At 37.1% G+C, this 21,889-nt stretch overlaps 2 protein-coding genes across 2 annotated transcripts; both read left to right on the top strand.

The window, feature by feature from the left end:
* Positions 1 to 3,803: 3,803 nt before the first annotated feature.
* Positions 3,804 to 4,847, top strand: LOC121373162 (type-1 angiotensin II receptor-like). The gene has a single exon (XM_041499618.1). The coding sequence runs from the start codon at positions 3,804 to 3,806 to the stop codon at positions 4,845 to 4,847; it is 1,044 nt and encodes a 347-aa protein (XP_041355552.1).
* Positions 4,848 to 20,485: 15,638 nt separating this feature from the next.
* On the top strand, positions 20,486 to 21,289 carry LOC121373161. The gene has a single exon (XM_041499617.1). It carries the CDS (start codon positions 20,486 to 20,488, stop codon positions 21,287 to 21,289), a length of 804 nt encoding a protein of 267 aa, XP_041355551.1.
* The last annotated feature ends 600 nt before the right edge of the window (positions 21,290 to 21,889 follow it).

Raw genomic sequence — 21,889 nt, 5'->3', positions numbered from 1 at the left:
TTATTATTATTATTATTATTGACATCATCCAAGTTATATCTCTTTATAGTGATTTCCCGTGATAGACACCATGTCCTTTATAATTTAGCTACAAGCAACAGTTCATAGTTATATCCGATATTATTTATATATAATTTTTTAATTTAAACCTGACTTTTAAGTAAGCTCCCGTCACACACACACACACACACACACACACACACACACACACACACACACACACACACACACACACACACACACACACACATATATACATATGTGTGTGTGTGTGTGTGTTTCTGTGTGTGTGTGTGAACCTGCAACTAATAACTATTTTGGCACACACACACACACACACACACACACACACACATATATATATATATATATATATATATATATATATATATATATATATATATATATATATATATATATATATATGTTTGTGTGTGTGTGTGTGTGCGTGTGCGTGTGTGGCCAAAACAAATAAGTACGATGTGATTAGTTATTGTGTGTATACTACCATTTCAAATCCCATAGACGACAGCAGTAGCATATGTGGATAAATACTACCATCCCTAACCTTTAATGTGAATCAAAAACGTTGGGGATCAAGCTGCTCATTTCAGAGATAAACGGTACCGTAGCGTCCATGACTACCCTAGTTCCCTAGTTCTGCACAAGATTCAAGTACCTTTTTTACAGGTACCCCATACATGTTTCAAGCACAAGGTTACTTAACACATGGGCACTAGATGGAATAAATTGCAAACACTTTTGGCCCAGATTAAACTTATTTTACTTGTACAACCAACACGCTCACATTTGTCACCAATCACATGACTTGTGGTGTTAACATCTCTATCAAAACTTCGGTGCACCTGGAACTATAGGGTGTATACTACCAAATCAAATCCCATAGACGACAATAGTAACATATGTGGCTAAAACTCCTACCTGCAACGTATCAACCGACATAAACGCCACGGATATAAATACTACCACCCCTTACACTTAAAGTGAATCAGAAAAAAAATGGGGGTCAAGCTGCTCGTTTCTGAGATAACGGGTAGCGTCTATGACTACCCTAGTTTCGCACACAATTCGAGTACTTTTTTTTACAGGTACCCCATACATGTTTCAAGCACAAGGCTACTTGACACATTGGTACTAGATGAAATAAAATTGCACATTTTTTTTACCCAGATGAAATTATTATTTTTTACAACCAACACACTCACATTTATAACCAATCACAGGACTTGTGGTGTTCACTTCTCTATCAAAAGTTCGGCGCACCTCGAACTTTGACCCAGCCGGAAGTTATTTGGTTTAGTACTACCTATACTGATAACATACATTTTTCAAAAAGTGTCCAGCTATGTGTCTTTATGACAACCAGGATCTGGTGTATTCTGACATAAACTGACAACCTCACTGAAACTGTTGTTTCTACAGTGCAACCTAATATAATGTACACCTCAAAAAGCATATATATTGCATATAGTTTTGTACAAATGCAATATGTGATATTAAACAACAAAATGTTTTAAAATAAAACTCCTGAAGATATTTACTTTCAGTTGGGTGTGTGTACTCAGGTATATATGTAGAGACAACAGAGATAGTCAGAGTACCTCTACCCTTTAAAGAATTCCATTAAAACACATGCACTTGATTGACCCCTAGATTATGAAGACCTTAACAGGCACATCAAAGAAATATCAGTATTAAAAAAATACACTGTCTGAGGAAGGAAACACAAACATGACTGTACCTGTATGAAGTAATGACTTAATGTCCTGAACATTAGTGTTGGGAGGAAATCCTCTATGCTGAGTGTGGGTGTCTTCAAGTTACCAGGTGTGGGAATTTCAAATCCTTCGGCCATGCTGCTTTTCATAATGAACCATCAAAACTATTGGCAGCCACCAATATTCCTGACTATATTTTATTTATAGCCTACTGTAGTTGGAGGTTTTAATAGTTGTGATATCTGGAATAATCATGCAGCTTTAACACATTTATTTTTGATTAATTACTGAAAAAAACTATTTTTAAATGACAAAATTACCCGAACATCTATTTTCTTGCATTATTTTCTAATCCGGATGAATACAATATGTACATTAGATGTATTCCTACAATCTGTAATCCAGCATTTTATTTAGCTAGTAACATTAGGCAATGCAGCTTTAACAATAAAATAAATTATCAACTTAATCCAAGGCAGATAATCAAATCTGAAAAAATTGGTTCTGAATCTAGTATAAACTCAAAATGCTTTTCATGAGAGCTAACTAAGTGATTATTAAAAAAAAAAAATGATCTGGATATCTAAGTATATGTTTAACAACCTTATTGTTATGTACAAATAAGAACAGAAGGCACAATAGTGACAACAAATTTAATTATGTTTTTGGTAAAGTTTTTCTTCAAATTTACTTTAAATTTTGCATAAAACTACAAATTTGTCAAAAATATAACTTAGCACCCTATAAATATGTCAAAATGACAATAAAAATCAACTTCTTTACAAATTTGAGTTTTCAGAATTTCATACATAAAAAATTAACAATGTTAATGGAAACTAAAGACATTAACCCACTATTGGCACATGCTATTTTTAATATAAAAATAAATTGCTATTAAAATCTTAGTTCAGGTTGCCTATATATAATACCATATTTAAGTGCAGTTGTATATGGCAAGTCAAATACCATGTAAAAAGAAATTATTGAAATCTTTACAGTATGAATTATAGGCCAAAACCAACTTTTCTTCAGTGCTAACTTTGATTCAAACTCCATTCAGAGCCATGTACAGAGATTATTGTCAAGGTCAAGGTCATTGTGAACTTGCATGATCGAGTGATGGCTAATTAATCATCCAGTATAGTTTAATTAAATAAAATTACAAAACCATAATATTTTTTATTATGCACTGAATATGTGCTATAGGGTGTATACTACCAAATCAAATCCCATAGACGACAATAGTAACATATGTGGCTAAAACTCCTACCTGCAACGTATCAACCGACATAAACGCCACGGATATAAATACTACCACCCCTTACACTTAAAGTGAATCAGAAAAAAATGGGGGTCAAGCTGCTCGTTTCTGAGATAACGGGTAGCGTCTATGACTACCCTAGTTTCGCACAAAATTCGAGTACTTTTTTTTACAGGTACCCCATACATGTTTCAAGCACAAGGCTACTTGACACATTGGTACTAGATGAAATAAAATTGCACATTTTTTTTACCCAGATGAAATTATTATTTTTTACAACCAACACACTCACATTTATAACCAATCACAGGACTTGTGGTGTTCACTTCTCTATCAAAAGTTCGGTGCACCTCGAACTTTGACCCAGCCGGAAGTTATTTGGTTTAGTACTACCTTTAGCCCAGCCGAAAATTCGTTGGTTTAGTACTACCTGTTAGTGTTTATTACTACAGGAGATTATTTGTTTATTGAGACTTTTTTTATCGCTGCCCCAATGCCATAAAATAGCCTGGTCACCCCTAGATGGAGAAATCAGCCATGGGATATTCTTCCATAATCTGCGGGAACACACTTTACATGTGCACTTAACAGAGAGAGAGAGAGAGAGAGAGAGAGAGAGAGAGAGAGAGAGAGAGAGAGAGAGAGAGAGAGAGAGAGAGAGAGAGAGAGAGAGAGAGAGAGAGAGAGAGAGAGAGAGAGAGAGAGAGAGAGATAACATGCAATAAATAATTATAGTAAAGCTGTAAGGAAATGAACTGGACATTAATGACTGTTATTTGTTTGCAGGTGGAAACATAGGCACTATGGCTCTAAATGGAACAGCTGGTACAAACACAGGAATAAACGCTACAGCAGGAAATGGCTGGATTTACTTCATAAGACCAACCGCTCCCTTCTGGATCAGCAACTTGATTACCATCATAGCAGGACTAGGTGGAAACGTCTTGGTGTTTGTTTTACTGAGAGACGTCAAGTTTTCCTTCCTATCCTACCCAATGTATTTGAGATTTATGGCGCTGTCGGACAGTGCTGTTTTAATTGCGTATGGCATACTCCAGTCGCTGAGATACTTTCACGTGTTTCATATTATCTCGAACTATGTCTGTAGTTTATGGATGTTCATCAGTTACTCATCTATGCTCCTATCCCCGTGGCTGGTCGTGGGACTGACTGTGGATCGGTTCTACTGTGTTGTTTTCCCAATGAAACGTGACAGATTGTGCACTAAAAGAAAGGCCACGATCGTCTGCTGGTGTCTGGCTACCTTGTCAGGGGTGCTGACGATACCGTTAGTGCTTGACCCAATGAAAGTAAAGGGATTAACAACAGCATGCTTTTTTAAAAATCAACATATAACCTACTTTTATTTCGTACGTCTGGTTCTCAGTTCAACCCTTCCCTGCCTCTTGATTCTCATCTTCAACATTGTGATTGGATTCCACATCCAGCGGAGCGCCACGTTCCGAAAGAGATTCACCTCATCGACCAGCACTGCCAACACTGAGTCGAAGCTGGACAAGTCAATTCGTCCTCTTATGCTCATCTCCATTTTGGCTTTCGTAACAATGGTCCCATTAGCTATAATAGAGTGCATTCTTGGGTTCCTGATAGTAAATGAATCAGGATTTCAAACCGTAGCGATCCTCACTAAACTGTGGCCAATGTTCTACATTTTATACCTGATCAATTTTGGACAGAATCTGTACATCCTGATGGCCAGTTCAGCTAACTACAGGAAGATCATGAAGACAAAGCTGACGTGCAGGGGCGGGAACTCCTCCAGACTGAACGACAATGTAACAGTGTCGCGATTTCCATGGCAACCTGCTGCCTCTGTTGATTCCTGATTAGAATCCAGAACCAGACTGTCTTTAGAAACCAGCTTCACATCAGTTACCTTTCTTGCTACTGACGTTGACGTTGGTCCAGGACGTATGAGGACAAAGACTTACCAAATCCAATAGCTTAGCTCAACACACGCACGGACACAAATACAAAATCACCGAAACATCCAAGAAAAGACAATACCGTGTGTCACGCTATAGTCCATCCCATCCTCCTACAATTTTTGTTTCTTGTAAATAATTTCAATTTTGTTTGACGGAAAAAAAAACTATTGTTGTGTCCAGTTCACAAAACAGTCAGCTCAGAATTAAATAACTTGTAGTAAATTCTGCAGCATGCTAAATGCATTCCGTGTGGGACATGCTATAGCTTTAGCTTGTCTCTATGAGTGTATTCTTTAATTGGATCACGATACTAAACTGAAATAAACAAATTCATATAACTTATCTTTATTCAGGATAAACTGTTCTGACTTGTTTCACAACATATTATGTATGTCTATGTAGACCGTTTTTGTATAACGATGGACATGATGGGACAACCTCCAACAAATGTTGAAGCTTCTCCCGACATTTCTCTAATCAGACACATTGTGTGAACAATATGACCAACCAACGCTTTATATTGCATGATATCCAAAATGGCAGTCTCCATTGAAGAGGAAAACATGTAGTCACCTCAACAAGTACTGAAACTTATTGACATTTTCGATGCTACAATACAAGAATACAAAGAAATATATGAGTAAAGCTGTCTCAGTCAGAATCTACAACACAAAACGACATCTATTCTAACGACTGTGCACTCTAAACCATCTGGTCATAATATGCAATGCATAGACAAGTTGAATTTTTTTTTTTTAAAAGTCATTGTTATTAGATTCGCGTTTATTTGTTATTTTCTGGATCAATTTGATCTGAAAGACAAAACCGTTATGCACGAGTAAGACAGTATCTCTGCACATGTAGTGGTTGGTTCTATCTAAGGTCGATGACAATCATTCTTCGCACTCTTGTTTTGGCTTCGTACAAAATAAATATAGCATATCTTACCGTAATTGCACTTGTTATCCGAATATATCGAAATAGGTATATAATATGTTTTATCAAATATAGTATACCTATATATATGTATATAGTTATATATATATATATATATATATATATATATATATATATATATATATATATATATATATATATGTGTATATATATATATATATATATATATATATATATATATATATATATATATATATATATATATATCTTAGGTAGAGGGCTGTCATTCGTCACACCCTTGTTTTGGCTTCGTACACAATAAACATAGCATATTTTACCGTAATTTCTCTTGTAATCCAAATTTTGAAGAAGGTACAAATTTCTCTTCAAACACATCCAGTTGCATTAGTAATGTTTAAAAAAAAGCGTTTTACAGGGTTGTTAAAAGGAAAATGTCATGTATTCAGTGTATTGGTATTGTAAGGAGATACAAAGGGACGTCATTGGAATACTGACGTCATTCAAATTCAAAATTAGATATATTATGACAATGATATAACAAGGAGACAACGCTGTTTACTCGTCGGTATGTTTTAATTTATCATAATTCTGGACAAAATATTAAGTTTAAATTTTAAAAGATGAAATAAATAGAAAGTATATATATATACAAAAAAACACCTTTCGATTTGTACATATAGTATTTGTTGTGTTAAATAAATCATTGTGTAATGCAATTATATAGGAGGTATTAGTCTTGAGCTGTGTTATCAGGATTCATGAATGTTATCGATTATTTATGCACTGTTAATCGTCGACAACGTGAAATTCAATTTGCACGTGCATGCATGGTTCGACATGTCCCGTGTAGTATTCGGTCAATTTGTTTTACTTCTCTTACTGACATTGTTGTCAAGTGAACGAAAACGCTTCAAAATTTGTAAAAAAGATTAACGTTTTTTACATTGTAGCAATTTTAGTATGCCAAGAATACCCAATAATTTACGCGAACGGGCCATTGGCATGCTTGATGCTGACATGTCGACAGAAGACGTTGCAAGGCATGTTGGGAGTTCTAGTCGAGCGATACGAAATCTTCGCGTAAGATTTCGAACGATAGGAAGCACCAACGACTTGCCACGTCGTGGACGTCCGCGTGTTACAATGCGTGGTCAAGACCGCGATATCATGAACACGCATTTGCGCAATCGATTCCAAACTGCCACTGCTACTTATGCTAACACACCTGGGCTTCATAATAATCGAATCAGTGGGCAAACTGTTCGTAATCACCTGCGGGAGAATGGTTTACATGCACGACGTCCTTACGTCGGATGCGTTTTAACGCAACGTCATCGTCTAAATCGTCTTAATTGGGAGGGTGTATACACTCGTTGGATACGGCGACGCTGGAATACCTTTCTTTTTTCGGATGAATCCAGATTTTCTTTACAACGTGGTGATGGCAGGGTGCGCGTCTACCGTAGGAGAAATGAACGCTATGCTGACTGTTGTGTTCTTGAACGAGATCGTTTCGGGGGTGGGGGTTCTGTCATGGTCTGGGCAGCCATTGTCCATGGTTATCGTTCACGACTAGTCGTCATTGATGGCAATTTATATGCTCAACGTTACCGCGATGACATTCTCGCTCATCACGTCATTACTCTGTTCCATAGCAACGCCAACATTTCGATTTTTCAGCATGATAATGCCACCTCTCATGCAGCTAGAAAGACTGTAAATTGTCTTAGGACAAATAATATTGATTTCATTGATGACTGGCCCGCTAAAAGTCCTGATCTCAACCCCATCGAGCATGTCTGGGATAGTCTGGACAGACGATTGCGGCGTCGTCCCAACCCACCCGCTAACGTCAATGAACTTCGTCAAGCGCTCATTCGGGAATGGAACAATATTCCACAGGCAGAAATCAACACTTTAGTCAATTCTATGCGCTTGCGATGCACTGCAGTGGTCAATTCAAGAGGTGGTCATACCCGTTATTAAGTGGGTTTTTTTTTATTTTAACCCCTACCACACTTGGTCAAAATTTCTCCCAGTTTCTGTTAACCTATGGCCATGATTTTTGCAGCAAACGATGCAAAGTTAGCGGAAGTTTCTTATTGTGTTCAGTATATATATATATATATATATATATATATATATATATATATATATATATATATATATATATATATATATACAATATCTTACGAGTTAAGACGAATGACTGATCATCTGTAGCCAGTGACTGACAACATTAATTTCATGAGGGACAGATAATCTGTAATTCCGAGTATCGGTTGAGTTATTGTATTTATTACCCATAGTGTAAATAGTTTAGAAAGTTAAACTTTAAACTTCTTACATGACACAAACTATATAATACACAAGACGTGAACGTCCGAGGAAACTGATGACGTCACTAAAGAAAAGCAATGACGTCAAAATATTTTTAGGTTCACAAATCAAACCTAAGCAAGAGAGTGCACATAATAAACAAATATTGGTGTATGCAACTGAATGAATGAATGAATGAATGAATGAATGAATGAATGAATGAATGGATGAATGAATGAATGAATGGAGGAATGAATGAATGTTTAACGACACCCCAGCGCGAAAAATACATCGGCTATTGGGTGTCAAACTATGGTAAATGCAAAACAAATTTGATGATCAAAATCAATATAAAAGTTCAATAGTTAAATTAAAACATAGTGTAAAGAACTGTGCACAAACTACAAATATCATAGATATATCAAATTAAAATTCAGAGTAAAAGTTAGCATCACGTACAAATTATAAAACTAATTCTGGATGGAATCGAAATGATTCCATCACATTTGTTTGTCCAAATATATCTTTTCGAGTTCCATGCAGATGCTTACACACCATCAAAATGTGTCGCACCGTCAGAAGACACTGACAGTGTTCACACTGAGGTGGAGGATCTTTCTTTAAGATACATGAATGCGTTGATTCGTTTTATTTTGCATTTATTTAACTGAACATTAACTGTCGTTTGTAAAATCTCATCAACGAGAGACATGACAGTCGAGAAAAACGTGACGTCTCCAAACTAACGTCATAACGTCAGCGGGGAAATATATATATATATATATATATATATATATATATATATATATATATATATATATATACTCTTCAAAAGAAGAAACGCAAAACCACATTGTCGTAACATTTGGAGAATTGATTTAATTATTGAATGGTGAGTCCGATAATTACCAAATGTTGCAGGATTGTTCACAATTCACTCTAGTCCATTGTGAGTAAGTGATAGGACACACCACCAAGGTCAAGGTCATCTGGAGTCAATACCGGGTGTGGCCTCCGCGTGTGTTGACAACTGCCTGGCACCGCCTGCCCATTGAAGCAACCAGAGTACGGATGACGTCCCGGGGGATGGTGGCCCACTCGGCCTGCAAGGCTGCTGCCAGCTCGGGCAGGGTCTGGGGCTGTGGTTGTCGCTTTCGGAGGCGTCGGTCCAAATCGTCCCATAGATGCTCAATTGGGTTCAAATCCGGTGATGTCGATGGCCAAGGAAGGACATTAATGTTGTTGTTCTGTAGGAAAGCCGTTGTGAGACGTGCTGTGTGAGGCCTGGCGTTGTCATGTTGAAACACTGCGTTGGCGTTGGCCATAACTGGAACGATGTGTGGCCGGAGGATCTGGTCAATGTAGCCCTGTGCATTCAGGTTGCCCTGCACGTGGACCAGGTCAGTTCTGCCAGTGTGTGAGATGGCTGCCCACACCATGACACTACCCCCGCCGAATCTGTCCACTTCCTGCACGCAGTTTGCCGCATAACGTTCACCACGAAGCCTATACACGCGACATCTTCCATCATGACGTCGGAGCAGAAATCGGGACTCGTCACTGAACCACACCCGTCTCCATCGCAGTTGAGGCCATTGTCGATGAATCTGGCACCACTGCAGTCGGAGTTGACGGTGTTGTGGTGTTAAGATGACACCTCGAACTGGACGTCTGGCACGAATTCCTACCTCACGTAGGCGGTTCCGTACGGTCTGGTCGGATATCCTGCGCAAACCTGGTATTGCTGCGGCTGTGGAGGTGGCAGTAGTCAATCGTTCCCGAAGGTGGCGTACCCGGATGTAGCGGTCCTGCCCGGGGGTAGTGACCCGTGGTCGACCGGATCTAGGGAGGTCACGTGTTGATCCATGTTGCTGGTAACGGTCCCACAGTCTGGAGATGGTGCTTGGGGACACATGGAATGCCCTGGTAACGGCCGTTCTGGATTCGCCTGCGTCTAGTCGGCCGATGGCATTGTTTCTCTGCGGTTCACTGAGACGTGGCATGTCCTGGATTGTCAACTGTCGGCCAGATACAGAGGCCAGGCAAGCGAACACCCTGCACTTTTATACTGTCGGTGTTCATGTTGCACGTGCAGACAACGCACGTGCAGTGGTGACATGGTTTGCACGTGGCTGCGTTTTTGCGAATATTCACATTTTGGAACTTTATTGTACAGTAGCTGCGTTTTATCGAATGTAACCGTGGGAATGTGTTTGGGACATGCAATGACCTTATATTCACAAAGCATGAACCGGTAGGAAACATAAAATCGGAGTTATAACCCATTTGTACCCTTTTGCGTTTCTTTTTTTGAAGAGTATATATATATATATATATATATATATATATATATATATATATATATATATATATATATATATATATATATAACCTTTTGGATATATTTTGAGTTATTGTGTACGAAGTCGAAACAAGGATGCGAAAGATTAATATCGTCGACCTTAGTGCCTAATCTTTAATGACACATTCCGTTTTTAACGTTGGGTGATATTTTAAGAAACAGGTTGGTCATAGGAATTTTTTTTTGCTTTTGAATACAATTTTGAAGAAAATATGTTAATGTTTCCACTAAACTTAATTGCAGCTTTGGTGGTTGTGGCAGCTTTTTTGTCTGTTGAAATGTGGAAAAAAGTTCAGGAATGTGGCATCCTTTTGACAGAACTTTATAAAAATGTGCACAAGTCGGAAAATTTCCTTTGTCCTGTCCAACAATTTTGTTAGACAAATGCATGGACGTGCAAAGGGGTATTTAGTAGCTGGATTGTCGCCCTGTCTATATATTGTATACTTTAGGTCGAGGGTAGAAAGTCCTCCTTTAAACAGTCTGTCAAGCACAGGTTCGCCAAGTTGTGTTTTTAAAATATAATTTCCTAAATCTGACGGTGTGCCCAGTGGGCCCACCGACGGGAATCGATTCGAGATTGATCATGCACCAGATGACCGCTGTACCAGTGAGCTAAATCGCTCTCTCTCTCTCTCTCTCTCTCTCTCTCTCTCTCTCTCTCTCTCTCTCTCTCTCTCTCTCTCTCTCTCTCTCTCTCTCTCTCTCTCTCTCTCTCTCTCTCTCTCTCTCTCTAACACAAAGAGAACACAACCAATGTCCAAGAAAGATTGTGATTAATGAGTCCATATAGTAATTATATCATGCAGCACCATCATCTACTCATGTAGTATAAACGACTTTATCTTCAGTTAATGATTTTAAAAATATATTGGGGGAAATAACGGGGGTCTAATTATATTGAGGACTTATTTCCACAGGGATTCCTTTCTCCGTTTGGTTCGTTCATGATGTATCCTTTCGTCAGTTTAATTATCAACACCGTCAAAAAACAAAATTGACATCCCTGCTATAAAAAAACAAATGTGGTGTTTTACTTGTTCATTGTCTCTTTGGCCCATATGTGTTCGGTAAGTACTTTCCTGTGTACTTATACCCGAGCTTATGTTATTATGTTATTATATCTCTGTTTATCCATGTATAGTAAAGAGTATTTTTAATATGAAAAATATCAACCGAGTCTATGTTAATATCTATTTGTTCAGGCTCTCCCGAGACAAATACCGTTTAACTAGACGACGTTAATAATTTACATATTAAAATGCACGAGTATCATATACCACTTCTAAAATAACATTTCAATTTAATTTTTAGTAAATCGCAGTACTAAAATCGTCGTCATCGATAATATAGTGTCATCATGATTAGCACAAATTAGTTTGACGTCACGCGTTTTAACTAAATCTTTGAAAACGTTACGCTCAGGTATGCAAGGCTTGTTGGCTTGTAACCACATGACCCATCAACAGCAACTCATTACATAGAAACCTTGCAAATTTGCACACCGTTATTAACCGGGTTAATACACTAAATTATCACATGCGTTTATGACATGGATATCATGGGTAAGATAGGATACAATATATATATATATATATATATATATATATATATATATATATATATATATATATATATATATATATATATATATATTGTATGTGAAGTATTCGGTATTCCTGGTATTGCCTAATGATAAACCAGCTAAGAAACTCTGTTCGTAATACAGTCAATATATCAGACACCGAGCATGTGATTTTGTTTCACTGTTAAAATTAATAAGTGTCCCGTTATTTTCAAACATTTCATTTATTCGAACATTGGATCGAAGTGTTGAAAACAAAACCCACTAGGACTCTCCATAAATGATCAGAACACACAAAGAAACTTAACAATTTTGTATACTTTACACCAGTGTAATTTCTTGCATAATTATAAAATTTGTTAATCATCGTTAAGCTGTACTTCCAATATGTTGCATGTTCCCGGGTTCATGTTCATTATTAGTGCAGGGCGCACATTAAGTAGATAGATTTCTTAATGTGCAAGGGCAAGTTGCTTCCATCTATTTAGCAAATTTAAAATAGCGGGGTAAAGTTTTATGTTGTCGTTGGAAGATGTATTTTGTTAAACACGATGCAAGTACTTTAATCGGGATTTAGTGAGTACGTTAGGCTACACATTAACGGTGTTTGTGTCCATTTGTTGCACCACTTAGAAACTGTTGAAACATGGTGCCACACGTTTGGAATGCCAGTTTATATATATATATATATATATATATTATAGAGAGAGAGAGAGAGAGAGAGAGAGAGAGAGAGAGAGAGAGAGAGAGAGAGAGAGAGAGAGAGAGAGAGAGAGAGAGAGAGAGAGAGAGAGAGAGAGAGAGAGAGAGAGAGGTTATTACCAGAGTATTTTTCGGTATCGTCGATATCATATATTAGGAATACAAATTGTATTATGCAAGCCTCAAGCTTAATACAACGTGTTTTTGTAAACTGTACACTCAACTTTAATTCCAGTCCGCCATTACTAGATATTCAAATGACGTAAGAATATGTGGCGCGGTGTATTTGTGAATGGAAATGACGTCAAACATCAAAATAAAGTTATGCCTAACGTTTTTGTTGTTGTTGTTGTTGTTTTCTGAACGCTGGACAGCTTTCAGTGTCAAATTGCCATTGAAATGTTTTTATTTGATGACTATGAATGCATACGTCAATCATGGAGTGTCACCCAAGTACGTTTGCTTAAATCCCAATATACCTAGTGCTGAGACCTCGACTAATTTACATCTAAATTTCAAAGTTATCAAATTCTTAAAGTATGTGATCTGAAAAATATCACATACTTTGATTGCAATGAAAATGTAAGATATTGTATGATAAATATATTAGTCCAGGGAGTTATGTAAATTTGCTTCTTTTTTTTTTGCTCAAGTCAGTAAAATGTATTTCTTTTTATTCTTAAGACTATCCAGAATTAGAAATCCATTGGTAGCATATTTCAGTCATTTTGACTCCCATTTAAAATAGAAACATAATTGTTGTGTCTATTTACATTTTTAAAGTCAATGAAATCACTGATAACATTTTATTTAGCCATTTGGGCATGACAGCCATCTTGAATTTCAACATGGCCGCCAATTAAATATTCTTATATATATCTTTACCCACAACTGACCCACAACAACAATTTAGGTATTTGTTTACATTTATGAGCTTAGTGAATGAAGTTGTGAAAACAAAAATTGTTGTCTGACCTAAGCATCCATCTTGAAATTCAAAATGGCCGCCATTTTAATATATTTTCCCATATATCTGAACTCTCGATTAACATAGAAACACAATATTTTTTTGTCTAATTGTACAATTATTTTGTCATGAATTTATTAATGACAATTTTATAGTCATCCAATCGTGGCAACCATCTTGAAATTCAAAATGGCCACCATTTTAATGTATTTTTTATATATCGTAACTTCCGGTTAAGGCAGAGGCACAATTATTTATGTCTGTACATTTTTAGAATCAATGAATTAAACGGTGGCATTTTTATCATCAGTCATGGACCCACGTTAAAATTCATAATGGCAGCCATATAGAAATTTTAAAATGGCCACCAATTTTATCATTTGGCAAATACTTTTCCTTCTAGTCCACATACATTTTTTGTCAAATAATTAAAATATTGCATTGCTAATGACTTTCATGTTCTAGATTTTAAACTAATGAAATAAAGGAACAGAGCAATTGTAAACTGTAATTCACAATGACACATCAGCAGGGCTCACCCTGCTCATGCCAAATTAGCCAATTGCTTATTATTTTATACAAACTGGCTACAACATTTAGAATCTGGCTAATAGAATGTTGTTTAAATTAGCCAATTTTTAATAATTTCTAAACAAATACCCAACATACATGTATCTGAAAATTGACTAAATCTAATTCTAGTCTACTTAGTCTGTAATGGCATGTGTACTGCAGCAACCATCTCCACTTGTAGAGTTATGTACATTGCAGGTTGTATTCCTTACAGGTTCGTCTACCTGAACACTTACTGATACCAAAGTTGCATATGATCAGTTCTATCACAGCCTCTGGTGCAGCTTGCACCTTCAACCACATTTACAAATATATCCTCCTTGATCCAACCGTGGGTCTAGATCTCTGGATGTAGCATGGAATCCTAAGCTAGGATGTTTGCTTGGAGATATGCTCCTTGGGTATGCTGTTATTACATATTTGGCAGTGTTTCCACACTTTGGTTTGGCGATGGTGTATTGAACTTCTTTCCTCTCAGAACAGCTTCATCGATTGTACAAATGACCCTTGAGCTTAGTACCATGACCTCCGCATGTTGATCTGGTTGCGACTTATGTCTGTACCGATAATTATTGGGATCAGTGCGTGTGATCTTCTCAGGATAAGAATGAAGTCTGTGTCTGGTGCAGAAATTCACTTCTAACCTGTCTTATATGTTGTCAGTGATGAGAAGCATTTCCTGCATGCTTTGATTCACTATTAGATGGTTACATGGGTGTAACACACTAATATTTATGAAAGATGACATTATATATTTCCACTAACCAGGCTACAGATTTTCAAAGTTATCTGAGTGTTACGATATCGAAAACTATTACAGGCCATGATGTGACAATGACACATGCGAAAGCCTACTCTTATCAATGACATCAATTAAATATACAAATGATCATCTGATCTGATCTGGCATAAAACGTATTTACTAATGTCCCCCAACTGCTCCAGTAGACTATGCTGTAGAAGGAAGTCACTAAAACAGAAGAAAAGTAGTAAAGAAATATCGTAACCGAGGAATGCCCTATTATACAGAAAAATATAATCATAAAAAACCACAAAATCTCGTTGCTCCAATGAGAAGTATTGTCAAATGAAGGGTTTCCAGTGTTCTGATGTTAGTGAAGAACGAAGACAAGAAATATTGTCCCGCTATTATTCAATGGTGGATCTGCATGATCAACGACAGTGGATCAAAAGGCATGTGACGAGGAAATCACCTACTACTGCACGGGCAAATAACTCAAGAAAATCTTGGACTTATTCTGTATCCACCACTGATGAACATCATATTCAAGTTTGCAGGCAGATGTTTTTAAACACACTGGATGTAACGGACAAACAAGTTTGCACGGTTAGGAAGACGACTGATGATGCTGGGGTGAAGGCAGGAGAGGCAAGAGGAGGTCTAGTTTTCCAAGAATGGAATTACAGTATTGCCGAAACAATTCAGCATATGAGTATCTGTCTCCAGACCTTACTGTAATTAAAATGTTTGACATGTACACCAAAGAGAGTGAAGCAAACCAAGGGTCATACCCGCTCTACTGCAGAGGTTTTTTGTTTTGTTTTTTGTTTTTTTTTAATTCTTGTTTCTTTTATTCGGAGCTTCAAACACACACTATTACAGTACATAATGAAATGTTAATTTTTTTGTTAAAACCCACAGTTATTAATTAATACAAGAAAATATGTATTGCATGTGAAGTACTCTACTAAGATATTGCCACTTTTTTCTTGTGTTACTAGCTTTTTCCGGGGGTAAAGATAAAGAGAATACAATTCATTCTGCTTATAACGACGTATGTTAGCTAAACATGAAATATAATTTGGCTGAGGTTTTTTTTCATTCTAATAATATGTATATAGTATTTTATTTAAAGCAAACAAAGATTGATAATATCAATAGTTGGACTATTGATAAAAATACCAAAAAGAAGTACCTCAGCGGCATTAGGTATGACAGTGCCGCATTTTACATTTAGGTCATCTAGGAAGCAATACCAAATAGTTTTAACATACTGATATTCAACAAATAAATGAACAAGTTTCTTTAGTATCACCATAAAATGTACATAATTCAGTTTCAAAAAGTTTGCATTGCATCAGCTTCCTGTTAGTACAGTATATTCGGTGATTAATTTTGAACTGAAAAGTTTGTAATTTTGCATCGTCAGTTATTCGAAAAGGCATTTTATAAACATTTTCCCAATTGATCCCTTTATTTAATTTGTGTTGCCATTTTTGTTGTGATTTAATTGTTTTTTCGTTTATTTTATCAATGAAAAGCCTGTAAAATGGCTTTGTTACTTTCTCGTGTTTTTTTTAGAAGATTTACATTCGAATTGTGTATTTTATCTAATTTATTAAAATTGTTAAATCTTAGTGTGTGTTTCCATTCATTTGGTATCCAAAAGTCAATAATACTATAAATAATTTATATTCAGTTGATAAAACCTACAAAAATCCTCATAAGTAAAACAAATTACCTTGATTATTCATCAGATCGTTAACAAAATAGATGTTTTTTGTACACCAAGAATTATAAATAACTGACTTATTATTTACTTTAATACATGGATTAAACCACAGATGCTGAGATAGAATGTCTTGTTCGGTTGCGGTGGGGTTTTGTTGAACTTCAGCCCAACATGAAAATACATCCTGCCAAAATTGATTAAATCTAGATATTACTTTCTTATAGCAGTCCTTATGTAAACATAAAATGTTGTCTCCTCCCAGATCCTCCAAATCATCTACAAGGAGGCTCTTCCAAGCAGATAAATTAAAAGGATCAACGAGTTTTTAACCATAATATTTTTAACGCACAAGAGAAAGACATGATATGAGGTGTTTTCAGGCCGCCTTTGTCATATCCCTTTATAAGTACATTTCTTTTAACTTTATCAACTTTTCCATTCCATATAAAGTTAAATAGTGTGGACTGTAATTATTTTAAATAATGAAGTGGTGGATCTGGGAGGACTGTCAAGATTTGAAGTAAAATTGGTAATGTCAATGATTTTATTACAGTTGTTTTTTCCAATTATAGATATATTTTTGAAAGACCAATCGTTTAAGAGTTTTTTTTAAAGATTGACATTTATCCCTAAAATTCTCAGAATAGTTGTCAACTTGCATTACATTGTATTTAATACCGAGAAGTTTAAATTTCCCATCATGATGCCATATAATTGTTTGATTTGTGTGGTATCCCACACCACGACCCCGTCTTGCCCCAATCCATATAGCTTGTGTTTTATCAAAATGTGCTCTGACCAGAACAGGCGGCGAATTTGTCTACTAAAAGAAGTGCTCTATTCAGTGACTGTTCCGTGTTGTCCAACATAAGGGATGTATCATCAGCATATTGCGTGATAAGATATTCTGTATTATTAATTTTAATTCCATTAATATTGGGGTCGTATTTTAACGCTGCACTTAAAACTTCAACTGCTATTATGAATAGATATGGTGACAGTGGGTCGCCTTGTCTGACACCCCTTTCTATTGGAAAAAAGGAGACAAATGTCCATTATTTAGTATGCAACTCGAAACATCACTATAAAAGTATTGAACCACTGGGCAATGGACGGATCAAAACCAATGAACCGTAAAACATGTTTAATAACAGACAATTCTAAAGACGATTAGCACAACTTAGTTTGACGTATTTTAACTAAATATTTGAAAACTTTATTCTCAGGTATATAGGTCATGTTGACTTGTAAACAAATGACCCATCCACTGCTACACATTTCCTAGATACCTTCCCAATTTGCTCCAACCCAGAGCGAGTTCTTAAGAGCTCAGTGGGTAGGCGTAAGGTGACTACACCCTCTTCTATATCATTAACCACTAACCAACTAACCCACTGTCCTAGACAGACAGCCCAGATAGCTGAGGTGTGCCCAGGACAGCGTGTTGGAACCTTAATTGGATATAAGCACGAACACAACTTGAAATTAATGAATGAACGTTGAAACAAGGGGTTTAACACGAGGAGTCCAGTCAATGGTAAATGTTTATTAAAATATAATTTTAAGTAAATATGATTAGGCCATCCCAATGGAAAACTATGCACCTACTAATTATCTTAAACACAATATCACTATATATTTTATTGAGAGCGCCTTAAAATTCTTTTTAAAGTCCCCAATTAACCCATTTTGATAGATTAGGCCGTATAATTAAACATTTCTAAATGTATCAATACACATTACTTCTCACCCCCTTCCTCCCCATTCTCGTCCCAGAGTTGGTCACTGGCGATGTCAGAGTCCAAACCTGGGATGGTATGTAGAAAGAGTTTCCTTCGTCCAGTAAATGTAATTAGCGTACACATAGGTAATTGTTTTGAAACCAATGGTGTCGACTACGGGCATTTGTCAAGTGGTCCGACGCCATATAACCATAAATAAAATGTGTTGAGTGCGTCGTTAAATAAAACATTTCCTTGTCAAGTGGCGAATCACCTTGGATATGTTTGTTTTATGTTGGACGTGGAGAGGTTTTGTCAGCAGGGCATGATAAGATCCTTTTTTCTGTGGCATTGTCTTAAAGTAAAGTAAAGTGTGTTTTATTTAACGACAACACTAAAACTCATTGATGTTTTTATCTTATCATCGGCTATTGGACGTCAACCATATGGTCATTCTGACACTGTTTTTTTTAGAGGAAACCCGCTGTCGCCAGATATGCTACTCTTTTACGACAGGCAGAAAGGGATCTTTTATTTGCGCTTCCCACAGGCAGGATAGCACAAACCATGGCCTTTGTTGAACCAGTTATGGATATCTGGTCGGTGCAAGTGGTTTACACCTACCCACCGAGCCTTGCGGAGCACTCACTCAGGGTTTGGAGTCGGTATCTGGATTAAAAATCCCATGCGTCGACTGGGATCCGAACTCAGTACCTACCAGCCTGTAGACCGTGGCCGGTATGTGTCATTGTCTTATGCTAGGGCTAAGTATCATTTGTAGAGGTTTAACGGTACTACGTTTATTACGTAAGACCTGTAGCTACTAAAGTCAAATACTATGATTCCAGAACTTTAACGATCGGGTAATATCTACTCTACGTGTATTAATTCACGATTCAGCCTTAGACGTAAGGTGAAAATTATTATTATTATTGACATAATCCAAGTTATATTTCTTTAGAATGATTCCCCGTGGTATACACAGTATCCTTTATAATTTAACTATACACAATAGTTCATAGTTTTATCTGATATATTGAAGTCTTAATTAAACCTGACCTTTAAGGAAGTATGTGTCATATAGATATGTAGCCTAAATACATAAGTAAGACATGATTAGCTGTGTGGTGTTTTATTTATCTAGTAAATGAAAGTAGTACTGAACTTATGGAGATTATTTGTTTATTGAGACATTTTTTATTACTGCCCCGATGCCATAACAGAGCCTGGTTATCTCTAGATCCATAAACCAGTAATGGAATATTCTTCCATATGTATGTGAAGCGTGGACACTGTGACAGTTGGGTGCACACAACTACAACAAATAATAATCTATTGGAAACACACTTTACATAAGCACTTTGCAGACGGAGATAACACAATAAATAATTACATTAAAGCTGTAAGAAAACGAACTGGAAATTAATGTACATAATGATCATGACTCTTATTTGTTTGCAGGTGGCAACATTGCATGATGTCAAACATAAACACTATGGCTCTAAATGAAACAACTGGTACGTTTGATGAAATTGAAGATACGGACTCTCTCTTTAACTCGACGAATACAAGCACAGGAATAAAAGCTACAGCAGGAAATGCCTGGGTTTTCTTCCGAAGTTCAAAGACTGCCTTTGTGGTCAGCAACTTCATTATCGGCTTAGTAGGACTAGTGGGGAACTTGTTGGTGCTTATTTTACTGAGAGACATCAAGTTTTCCTTGCTATTCTACCCAATATATTTGAAATTTCTGGCAGTGTCAGACAGTTCTGTTGTAATTATACATTGCATCCTCCTGTTGCTGAGATACATTCACGTGTTTCATATTATCTCGAACCATGCCTTTGTCTGTAGTTTATGGATGTGCATGAGGTACTCAGTGGTGCTCCTATCCCCGTGGTTGGTGGTTGGATAGATGGTGGATCGGTTCTTCTGTGTTGTTTTTCCGCTGAAACGAGACAGATTCTGCACACGAAGAAACGCCACGATCGTCTGCTCGTGTCTGGCTACATTGTCAGGTGTGCTGACGTTCCCGCTAGTGCTTGACTTGAAGAAAATAAAAGGCTTAAACACACAATGCTATGTGAAAGATGAATATATGGCCTATTATTATTTCGTACGCCTAGTTCTCACCTCAACCCTTCCCTGCCTGTTGATTCTCATCTTCAACATTGTGATTGGAATCCACATCCAGCGCAGCAGCACGTTCCGAAAGAGATTTGCCTCGTCGAACAACTCTGCCAACACAGAGACGAAGCTGGACAAGTCGCTTCGTCCTCTTATGCTCATCTCCATTTTGGCTTTCGTCACAATTGTCCCTTTAACTGTCGTAGAATGCATTCTTAGGTTCCTGTTAATAACTGAATCAGGTTTTCAAACCGTAGTGATTCTAGTCAAAATGTGGGAAATTTTCAACATTGTATACCTGATCAATTTTGGACAGAATCTGTACATCCTGATGGCCAGTTCAGCTAACTACAGGAAGATCATGAAGACAAAGCTGACGTGCAGGGGCAGGAAATCCTCCAGACTGAAAGACAAGGTCACAGTGTCACGATTTCCATGGCAGGTTTCTGAATCCGCTGATCTCAGAATGGATGGATCAGAATCCGGAACCAGACAGTATATTGAGATGTCCATCACATCAGTTACCTTTCCTGCTAAAGATTCTGAAGATCGTTCAAAACATATCAAGACACAAACTAACCAAAAACGTTAAAGTTTGTTTTATTTAACAAAACCACTAGAGCACATTGATATATTGGTCATCGGCTAGAGGACGTCAAACATTTGGAAATTTTGACATAATCTTAGATAGGAAACCCACTACGTGTTTCAATTAGTAGCAAGGTATCTTTTTTTATGTACCGTCCTACAGACAGGATAACACATACCACGACCTTTGGTATTCCAGTCGTCTGCACTGAGTGGAACGAGAAATAGGCCACGGATCGCACCAACGGGGATCGATCCAAAAGTAACTAAATCCAATAGCTACTATAGGTTGACTATCCATGAGCACACCAACACGGACGCATACATACGCACTCAAGTACGGACGCTTACACTCCCACACACACACTCACAAACACAGACGCATACATACGCACTCAAGTACGAACGCTTACACTGCCACACACACACTCACAAACACGGACGCATACATGCGCACTCAAGTATGAACGCTTAGACTCCCCCCCCCCCCCCCCCACACACACTCACAGACACGGACGCATTCATACGCACTCAAGTACGAACGCTTACACTCACACACACACTCACATGCACGGACGTATGCATACGCACTCAAGTACGAACG

Source organism: Gigantopelta aegis, chromosome 5 (assembly GCF_016097555.1).
Source record: "Gigantopelta aegis isolate Gae_Host chromosome 5, Gae_host_genome, whole genome shotgun sequence".
Lineage (NCBI taxonomy): Eukaryota > Metazoa > Mollusca > Gastropoda > Neomphalida > Peltospiridae > Gigantopelta > Gigantopelta aegis.
Note: the sequence above shows the minus strand (reverse complement) of the source record. Positions and strands in the feature narration are given on the sequence as shown.